The sequence below is a fragment of the Lithobates pipiens genome, unplaced genomic scaffold, assembly GCF_037356315.1.
Source record: "Lithobates pipiens isolate NorthernLeopardFrog02 unplaced genomic scaffold, aLitPip1_a1.2 Scaffold_8, whole genome shotgun sequence".
In the NCBI taxonomy this organism is placed as follows: Eukaryota; Metazoa; Chordata; class Amphibia; order Anura; family Ranidae; genus Lithobates; species Lithobates pipiens.
This window is the reverse complement of record NW_027507903.1, coordinates 582,207,037-582,217,976: the sequence shown is the minus strand read 5'-3', so window position 1 is coordinate 582,217,976 and position 10,940 is coordinate 582,207,037. Positions and strand designations below refer to the sequence as shown.

Genomic DNA, 10,940 nt, shown 5'->3' with positions numbered 1-10,940 from the left:
GACTAGTTAACTGGGATGTATTACTTTTTTTTGGTGTTGGATTTGGAACCTTTGTTCTAGAATTAGTAGTATTGTACTACTAAATATGACCACACGGTGCCACCAGAGTACACTCCAATCTATAACATCGCAGTACCACAGATAACCGCACCATGCAGGCCTTGCAGTACTCCACATGACCACAAGATGCCGCCAGTGGGTGGGAACATGGACACTCCAGAGCTTTGCTCTGGCTCCATGCACCGGACCGGGCGGAGTGTGGGCGGACATGGGGCGGGCTGAAGGTGTCGCTGTCGGGCTGGTTTCCCGGGCTCCGGACAGTCCCCTCCAGCCGGTACGTTCGGCGCTGGAATAGCGGCCATGGCAGCGGAGCGCCGAGCCTTCGCTCAGAAGATTAACAGGTGAGCCGAGTACCACGTGACCGGGGGGTGACAGGTGTGGGGGGAGGGGACAGGTGTGCTGCACAAGGTCTTATTATTATTATTCCAATCATTGTATGGAGTCCGTCCCTGGACAAAGCAGCGCGCAGCTGGTCCTCATTGTAGTGTAATAGTGCAGATAGACAGGTCATAGTCCTATGAAGAGGTCCTGATTTCCTGGGAGGGTGACAACCCATGGCAGTGTCCCCACAAATATCCACTTCCTGAATGTTCTACCTACAGCCATCAATCTCTATACACTGATATCCTCATCTATATACTCCTGATCTCATTGCTGATCTATATACACTGATCTCACCCACAATCTCTATACACTGATATCCTCATCTTTATACACTGATCTCATTCCTGATCTATATACTCCTGATCTATATACTCCTGATCTCATTCTCGATCTATATACAATGATCTCATCCACAATCTCTATACACTCATATCCTCATCTATATACACTGATCTCATTCCTGATCTATATACACTGATCTCATCCACAATCTATACACTCATATCCTGATCTATATACACTGATCCCATTTCCGATCTATATACACTGATCTCATTCTCGATATATATACACTGATATCCTGATCTATATACTCTGATCTCATTCCTGATATATATACATTACGCTAACAATGACTATAGCTGAGAATACAGAAAAGGGAACATTTAGTACTTGTTGTGCTTGACACTTTATGCTTTATAAGGCAACATTTTTTTTTTTAGTAATTATAATGAAATGGCGCAGGTACTAATAATGAGAGTTTACATGCAGGGTTAGCTGAAAAGTAGATCCTTACATTGGTGGTATGTGAGGTGCCCCCTTACATTGGTGTACATTGAGGTGCCTCCTTAGACTGGTGGTCGGTAAAGTGCATACTTACAGTCTAGGTCATTGAGGTGCCCCTTTAGACTGGTGCTCAGTGAGGTTCCCCCTTAGACTGGTGGTCGGTAAAGTGCCTACTTACAATGGTGGTCATTGAGGTGTCTCCTTAGACTGTGGTCATTGAGGTGCCTTTTTAGATTGGTGGTCAATGAGTTGCTCCCTTAGACTGGTGGTCATTGAAATGCCCCCCTTACATGGGTGGTCAGTGAGGTTCCCTCTTAGACTGGTTGGTTATTGAGGTGCCTACTTCCAGTTGGGGTCATTGAGGTGACACCTTAGATTGGTGCTCAGTGAGGTGCCTCCTGATGCTGGCACTAGTGAACCTCCCCCTTGATGTCGGTGGTTGGTGAAGCTCCCCCTTGATGTCAGTGGTTGGTGAAGCTCCCCATTGATGTCGGTGGTCTTTGATGCACCCCGTTACAGTGCTGGTACATTGGGGGGGAAGGGCACTTTAGACTGGAGTTTAGTGGGAAAAGGGCCCCCATATATTAGTAGCCAGGTTAGGAAAGGCCTCCATTATGCTAGTGGCAAACAGGAAAAATGCCCCCCTTACTAATAGCGAAAGAGATAATTGGTGTCACTGTTTACATATCTTAGAGTAGGACATTGTTTGGGAAACCCCTGACAACTTCTGGAGGAACCCTGGTTGTGAAACAAAATAGTTTACATGTCAGTGACGTCTACATTTTTGGCTTTGTGCTTTCCCATGGGCTGTAAATGCTAGAAGAAAATCTAAAAATAAATCCACATTTTTTGTGTTAAGCTGAACACACACTAATATAGGCCCCCTTGGCGCCATGCATTGAGCTTATGTACTTTCATGTGTTGGTGCATAGTGCGTTCAATCAGCATGTTTGTTAAAACAGTAATGCATGAAAAACTCAATCGAAAGGTTTTTTGGAGACTCAACATACCAGAGGCACGTGTGTTATGGGGCTGTGTCATTGGAAGCTACTGTCCAAATGGATTGGGGTAACAGGCACATTTCCCGCAGTGCTTTTATTAATGTTCCTTAAAACCATATTGTGTAGTGTTTCTAAAAATGTTAAATTTACCAAATATGATGTACTGCAGCCTTTCTCATTCAGGGTTTCTTGGAACACTCGGGTTTCTGGAGGTTCCTCAAGCGATGAGCACTCCTTGCCTCTCTCATAAGTAACCATTAGAAGCAATCTATAAGGAGGCATTCTTGGCACTGATCACCATTCTCTCTACTGACTGCCAAAGTAAGGTGGGCATTTTTTCCTATAGACCACCAGTTTAAGGAGCATTCTTCCCACAGACCACCAATGTAGGGAGCTTTCTTCTCACTGACTACCAATGTAAGGGGCATTCTTCCCTCTTGACCACCATTGTAAAGAGCATTCTTCCTATTGACTACCCGTACAGCGAGACCCTTCCTCTACTGACCACCAGTGTAGTCTGCATTCTTCTTTCCTCTGAACGCCAGTGTAAGGATCATTCTTCTCAATGCTCACCATTATAAAGAGCATTCTTCCCACTGACTACCAATGCAAGGTGTTTTCTTTCATTTGACTACCTGTACAATGAGGCCCTTCTTCTACTGACCACCAGTGTGAGGAGCATTCTTCCCGCTGACCACCAGTGTGAGGAGCATTCTTCCCGCTGACCACCAGTGTGAGGAGCATTCTTCCCGCTGACCACCAGTGTGAGGAGCATTCTTCCCGCTGACCACCAGCGTGAGGAGCATTCTTCCCGCTGACCACCAGCGTGAGGAGCATTCTTCCCGCTGACCACCAGCGTGAGGAGCATTCTTCCCGCTGACCACCAGCGTGAGGAGCATTCTTCCCGCTGACCACCAGCGTGAGGAGCATTCTTCCCGCTGACCACCAGCGTGAGGAGCATTCTTCCCGCTGACCACCAGCGTGAGGAGCATTCTTCCCGCTGACCACCAGCGTGAGGAGCATTCTTCCCGCTGACCACCAGCGTGAGGAGCATTCTTCCCGCTGACCACCAGCGTGAGGAGCATTCTTCCCGCTGACCACCAGCGTGAGGAGCATTCTTCCCGCTGACCACCAGCGTGAGGAGCATTCTTCCCACCAGTGTGAGGAGAATTCTTCCCACTGACCACCAGTACAGTGGAGCCCTTCTCCTACTGACCACCATAGTAAGGTGGCCCTTCTCCCAGTGACTACCAATGTTTGGAGATCCTTCTCCACTGATGCCAAATTAAGGTATCTCTTTTCCACAGACCACCATTATATGTCAGCAATTTACTGGCCACCAGTGTAAAGGGCATTTTCCACTAACAATGGGGCTCTTCTCAACTGACCATGATTGTGAGCGAACACTACAGTTTTCTTTTCTGGCCATCATTATTTGTTTCATATCATGATTATGACTGCAATGGTCATGTTATATAGGACAGCCCCCAGTGCCAGTCATGCTAGGTATTCCACAATCCTTATTCTTCTGACCCTCACCGTCAAGGTGTGCCTGGCAATGATTGTTAAGTGTTGGCACCTCCGTTGTATTCTCACAAGGAATGTTGAAACTTTCAGCCGAAATTGTGATAACAAGTATGAAAGTAGTATAGTCTCCTGATAATAGAGGTGATAGAACAATATAGACACATACACAAAGGGGGCGTATAGAGAAAATAAGACAAAAGGAAAAGATTAGAGGAGCCCAGCTGTGAAGGACACACGGGGGTGGTTATACCCGCTCCTTCATTACTCAAGTATTTCTTATAAGCCGGCTAATGACTGCAACCCAAAGAAACCAAGGAGCATTATTAATTATTTTATTTAAATTCAAACACATGCAGATGGAAAGTTCTTTTGTTCTTTATCCCCCCCCCCCCCCCCATTGCCGTCTTCTCCTGTCTGTGGTATAACATTACAATAATTCATTCAAATTGTCCCCCCCCCCCCCCCCATACTAATCTGAAATCCTTGCACGCTGTCTCGCCATCTGTTCAGACAGCTGGATGGCACAACCGGAGCACACGGCTCTCCTGTCTGTTTCCAAACTGTAGCAGAGATATGGGAGATAATAGGGCAATTAGGAGCTCAGTACCAGTAATACGATTTAAAGTATATCCTAGGACAGCTAGAAGCTGGGCCACTGTCATATGTTGTTTAAGGGATAATAAGACACTCAGGACCTGGCTTACTGTAATGAGATGTTAGAGGGCATTAAGACACTTAGGAGCCGGGTTACTGTAATAATAAGTTACAGGGTGATAAGACACTTAGGTGCAGTGTTACTTTAGTAAGATGTTATGGGGTATTTGAACACTCAGGAGCTGGGTTACTGTAATAAGATATTACAGGGGTAATAAGACACTCAGGAGCTGGGTTACTGTAATATCATATTACAGGGGTAATAAGACACTCAGGATCTGGGTTACTGTAATATCATATTACAGGGGTAATAAGACACTCAGGAGCTGGGTTACTGTAATAATACATTACAGGGGTAATAAGACACTCAGGAGCTGGGTTACTGTAATATCATATTACAGGGGTAATAAGACACTCAGGAGCTGGGTTACTGTAATAATACATTACAGGGGTAATAAGACACTCAGGAGCTGGGTTACTGTAATATCATATTACAGGGGTAATAAGACACTCAGGAGCTGGGTTACTGTAATATCATATTACAGGGGTAATAAGACACTCAGGAGCTGGGTTACTGTAATAATACATTACAGGGGTAATAAGACACTCAGGAGCTGGGTTACTGTAATATCATATTACGGGGGTAATAAGACACTCAGGAGCTGGGTTACTGTAATAAGATATTACAGGGGTAATAAGACACTCAGGAGCTGGGTTACTGTAATAAGATATTACAGGGGTAATAAGACACTCAGGAGCTGGGTTACTGTAATAAGATATTACAGGGGTAATAAGACACTCAGGAGCTGGGTTACTGTAATAAGATATTACAGGGGTAATAAGACACTCAGGAGCTGGGTTACTGTAATAATACATTACAGGGGTAATAAGACACTCAGGAGCTGGGTTACTGTAATATCATATTACAGGGGTAATAAGACACTCAGGAGCTGGGTTACTGTAATAAGATATTACAGGGGTAATAAGACACTCAGGAGCTGGGTTACTGTAATAAGATATTACAGGGGTAATAAGACACTCAGGAGCTGGGTTACTGTAATAAGATATTACTGGGGTAATAAGACACTTGGGAGCTGGGTTACTGTAATAATACATTACAGGGGTAATAAGACACTCAGGAGCTGGGTTACTGTAATAAGATATTACAGGGGTAATAAGACACTCAGGATCTGGGTTACTGTAATAAGATATTACAGGGGTAATAAGACACTCAGGAGCTGGGTTACTATAATAAGATATTGCAGGGGTAATACAACACTCAGGAGCCGGGTTACTGTAATAAGATATTACAGGGGTAATAAGACACTCAGGAGCTGGGTTACTGTATTAAGATATTACAGGGGTAATAAGACACTCAGGAGCTGGGTTATTGTAATAAGATATTACAGGGGTAATAAGACACTTGGGAGCTGGGTTACTGTAATATGATATTAAAGGGGTAATAAGACACTCAGGAGCTGGGTTACTGTAATAAGATATTACAGGGGTAATAAGACACTCAGGAGCTGGGTTACTGTAATAAGATATTACAGGGGTAATAAGACACTTGGGAGCTGGGTGACTGTAATAATACATTACAGAGGTAATAAGACACTCAGGGGCTGGGTTACTGTAATAAGATATTACAGGGGTGATGGCACACTCTGGAGCTGGGTTACTGTTTTAGAATACTTTGAGACTGTCCATAACAATAGTTGTCTATTACGTTCTGCGATTTATTAAACTCCAATGCAGTGATTTTTTTAATATTTTTTTTTTTTTTAGTTCTAAAATTCCAGACATCCCTTCACACCCCTGCCCCCACCCTCCATCCTATCTTTATTTCATCCTCTACTGTCGTTTCCCCTCGTCCTCCCCTCTCCTGCGTCCTGTTATTGTGTTGGGAAAAGCAGCACTTCCTCTCGTATCAGGCAGTGTGAGCGCAAGTGTCCTGTCCGGAGAAGTGCTGGGCTGCTCCCTCCCATGACGGAAGCCATGTCTTCAAGTAGAGTGTGAGCTCTTCGTTACCTCTGTGCTCTGTTGTCTGACGTAGAACTAGAGGGCAGGAAAAGTGTGGTCTGTAGGGATCAGTCCCATTCTTTGTACCGCTAGTCCTACCGAGGGCTGATTGGTTGCTGAGGGCTACACAGACATTTTTGCTTTCTGAAACGTTGTCAGGTTACTGTGCTTAGAGTATAAACAGGATGTAATGGTGTTATTCTAATTATTGCTTGCCCTCTTTCTTATCTTTTTTTTTTTCTTATTTTTTGGATTTTTTGTGTTGTGGTACTTTGTCTTACCCCAATGTTTAAATTTAGGCTGATGGACAGTCCACTGGAAACTAGTATGAGTTTTGGGTGGGTGCTGTTACAATGAACCAATCACTCGTTACATATTTTATTTCGTTTTTTTGAAATTTATATAGTGTTGACATATTACACAACTTTTATTTATTTTTATTTTTTTTGAGTGCGTGAATCCATGTATCCCCAAGATCAAAAGAGCTTACAATCTATTGTCCATTAGGATTTTCCTGTCAGTCTCACTGCTACCGTTAGAAACGTTATTTGTACCATTTGCACTGTGTATGATATTTTATTCTATATTTCATTTCAACCGAGACATAAATATTAATAAATGCTGGTTGGATGGTGCATTCTTCAACAGTCAGTGTACATTTATTAGTAATGGACCAACCTGAAGTCATTCCGCTTTTATCAGATGTGTATTGAGGTCACAGACCTAGATTTGCAAGGCCCGTTTTTTGAAAAGTTTTCATTTTTTTTATTCCAGTTTTTTTTTAACATTTTGTGTCTATATCTATGCACTACTGTGGAGGCTGATGCGGGGGCTGTTGTGCAGTTATGCTTACCATCTTGCTTTAAAACGTAAAAAAAAAATGTATTCCATTTTGTTAGAAATGTTGTGTCTAAATCTATGCACTGCTGCAGCGGCTGACACGTTCTGGTGGCTGAGGTGTGGCGGCTGACACGTGCCTGCTGCTCTGCTGTTATGCTGAGTCTCTTACTTCAAAGCTTTACGTTTTTTTTTATTCCGTTTTTTTAAAAAGTGTTATGACATCTGCGCTGGCTGCTGTGGTGGCTGGCGCGTGCTGGCTGCTGTGGCGGCTGGCACGTGCTGGCTGCTGTGGCGGCTTACGCATTCCAGATGCTCTGCTGTTATGCTGACACTCTCACTTCAAAACTTTATTTTTTTTTATTCAATTAAAAAAAAAAATTGTGTCTGACATCTATGCACTGCTGTGGCAGCTGGCGCATGCTGGATGCTGTGGCGGCTTACTCGTGCTGGCTGCTGTGCTGTTATGCTGACTCTCTTACTTCAAAACTTTTTACATTTTTTTATTTTTTTTATTCAATTTTTATAATTTTTTTATATCAATGAGATCAATGCACTGCTGTGTCGGCTGGTGCGTGCTGGCTGCTGTGGTGGCTGACACGTGCTGGTGGCTGAGGTGTGGTTGCTGACATGTGCCTGCTGCTCTGCTGTTATGCTGTGTCTCTTACTTCAAAGCTTTACATTTTTTATTCCTTTTTTTATTTATTTTGTGTCTGACATCTATGCATGGCTGTGGCGGCTGGCGCATTCTTGCTGCTGTGGCGGCTGGCGTGTGCTGGCTGCTGTGGCGGCTTACGCATACCGGATGCTCTGCTGTTATGCTCACTCTCTTACTTCAAAACGTTTTAATTATTTATTTTTATTCAATTTTTTTACAATTTTGTGTCTGACATCTATGCACTGCTGTGGTGGCTTACTCGTGCTGGATGCTGTGCTGTTATGCTGACTCCCTTACTTCAAAACTTTTTATTTTATTTTTTATTTTTTTTTATGACATTTTTTAAAAATGTTGTGTCTATGACATCTATGCATTGCTGTGGTGGCTGGTGCATGCTGGCTGCTGTGGCGGCTGACCCGTGCTGGCTGCTCTGCTTTTACATTTTTTATTCCATTATTTAAAATTTTGTGTCTGATATCTATGTACTGCTGTGGCGGCTGACGCGTGTCAGCTGCTCTGCTGTTATGCTGACTCTCTAACTTCAAAACTTTATTCCATTTTTTTTAAAAATGTGTCTAAGACATCTATACACTGCTGTGGTGGCTGGCACGTGCTGGCTGCTGTGGCGGCTGATAGTTACCGCCTTCTTTGCTGTTGTGCTGACTCGCTTACTTCAAAACTTTACATTTTTTTATGTAATTTTTTTTAAAACGTTTGTGTCTATGTTATCTGTGCGGCTGATTTGTGCCGGCTGCTGTGGCGGCTGATTTGTGCCGGCTGCTGTGGCGGCTGAGGCGAGTGTGTTATGCTGACTCTTTTACTTCAAAACTTTTAAAAAATGTAATTTTTAAAAAATATGTTGTGTCTATGATATCTATGAACTGCTGTGGCGCGGCAGCTGGTGTGGCGTTATACTGATCCTCATTTAAATTTTTTTAGGGCCCATTCACCAGCATTGGACGTTATACAGCATCCACTGGTGTGCACTGTGAAGGAGTGGCGCCATGCATTGTCAAGATGCATCACACTCTTTACTTTTTTTTTTTTCTTCTTTTGTTTTCTAACTTTATGAAGATGTCACACAATGACATTTCATGCATCTTTATGCACCAAAGTGAGGTGACTTGAACTGTGTTGGGCAAGGCTACCCAGTGCAAACCAATTCAGATGATGTTAATGGACCTTTAACCATGTATGCAGGTAAAGAATGATCTGTATATTTGTGAGGGTCACGTTGATTTTTATCTCCACGGTCACTGCACCATACCACACTTTTTTCCACCTACCTCCTGGGCCAGGCCTTTTGGCTGGGATCAGAGGAATTTTTTATTCCTGGCCGGAGGGCCTGCCCATTGTTTTTTACACAATGACCACTTTTCACTTCCCCCATATTCTTTTATTTAAGCCTTTGTCTGACACTTTTTGTATGTTTGTACACGGCTTTTGCACGTGTGTCTGGTAAAGTGTAGGTCCTCGGGCCTGCCCTGAAAGTCTAGGGAAGGGGTGGACATGGCCTTCTGGCTCGGTTCGCCCTCTCTCATGGGGTCTCCCTTCGGGGGAGCCCCACCAAGTACTTGGGTGGGTCTGTTTCGGCAGACCCTCCAGAGAAGGGGATCTGTCTGGTTTTGGCCAGATGGACCAAGTGTAACATATCCCAGTCCCCGTCTGGAGCCTCACGCCCCAGGGGATCAGGGCAAGGCCCTCTGATTTTAGAGGACTTGTGTACACCTGTTACACGTTTTTGTGTTTTTTGGCCCCGGGTGAAGTTTTTGAGTGTATTTCACACGTCATGGGCTTTCAAAAAAAAAAACATTTGTTGCAGAGCATTGATCCAGGGCCAGCATAACATCCAGGGAACTAGTATTTGCAGAAAGAGGTCAGCAATGGCAGCTCTCATAGCTTTTTTTTCCCAACAGGTTTGCTTTAGTGGGGAGTGTGAAACCCCCTCATAAGAAAAGTAGGAGCTAGGACCCCCCCCCCCACAGCTTGGATCTGGGGGTAATATTAGAAGCTGATAGATAATTGAAGCTGTTGGCAGTGTCCTGAAGCTGGGATTTCTGCTTTGGGTTGACTAACCCTATGAAAGAATTCACTATTATAAGATGTAGGTGCCAAGCCCAGTAAGATGCAGTGTATTTGTTTCTCCTGCAACAAGTTCACTGATCACGATGCTATCTCTCACATACCTGAAATAAATTGGCATGCTGCTCATGAATGACTTTTATTGTTGTGAATCTTTGTTCTATAAGAGGAAGTAGGTTGCTTTAAGGGAGCTGATAAAAATATCAGATAGTTGTTTGGCATGGACTGTTGTTTGAAAGATTCAACTGAAGCCTAAAGGATAAGTCCACTCTAACACTGAAATCTCTACATCTACAGACATCCACGAGCTGATCTAAGACTAACCTTTCTAGCCCTGTAAAGAATAAATCAGTATACATATACACTCTCCAGTAGGGGTGCAGCGGATCAAAAAACTCACGGATCAGATCATTTTTCGGATCAGCAAATAATAATTGAATTTGCAAAAAACTGTCAAAATTCCACCACCATATAGTCCCCACTGTAATGTCCACAATCTCCCCCACTGTAATGGACATCTCCCCCACTGTAATGGACATCTCCCCCACTTTAATTTTGGCTGAGTATGTCTGGGTACAGCTGGGTATCGCCGAGTATTACAGAGTATGGCTGGGTATCGCCGAGTATTACAGAGTATGGCTGGGTATCGCAGAGTATTACAGAGTATGGCTGGGTATCGCAGAGTATTACAGAGTATGGCTGGGTATCGCAGAGTATTACAGAGTATGGCTGGGTATCGCAGAGTATTACAGAGTATGGCTGGGTATCGCAGAGTATGGCTGGGTATCGCAGGGTATGGCTGGGTATCGCAGGGTATGGCTGGGTATCGCAGGGTATGGCTGGGTATCGCAGGGTATGGCTGGGTATCGCAGGGTATGGCTGGGTATCGCAGGGTATGGCTGGCTATGGCTGGGTATTGGCAGGGTATTTCT

At 44.0% G+C, this 10,940-nt stretch overlaps 1 protein-coding gene across 7 annotated transcripts in view; it reads left to right on the top strand.

Moving 5' to 3' along the window:
- Positions 1-239: 239 nt before the first annotated feature.
- DOCK6 (dedicator of cytokinesis 6) overlaps positions 240-10,940 on the top strand; it is a 245,972-nt gene continuing 235,271 nt past the window's right edge. For 4 of the 7 annotated variants that reach the window (XM_077470301.1, XM_077470299.1, XM_077470298.1 and 1 more), the window contains exon 1: positions 241-401. In XM_077470301.1, the coding sequence (XP_077326427.1) occupies positions 361-401 (41 nt within the window). In that variant the 5' untranslated portion in view covers positions 241-360. Of the gene's footprint in view, positions 402-6,348; positions 6,425-10,940 lie in introns of those variants that run through there. The other 3 variants (XM_077470300.1, XM_077470296.1, XM_077470297.1) reach the window with 2 other exon arrangements.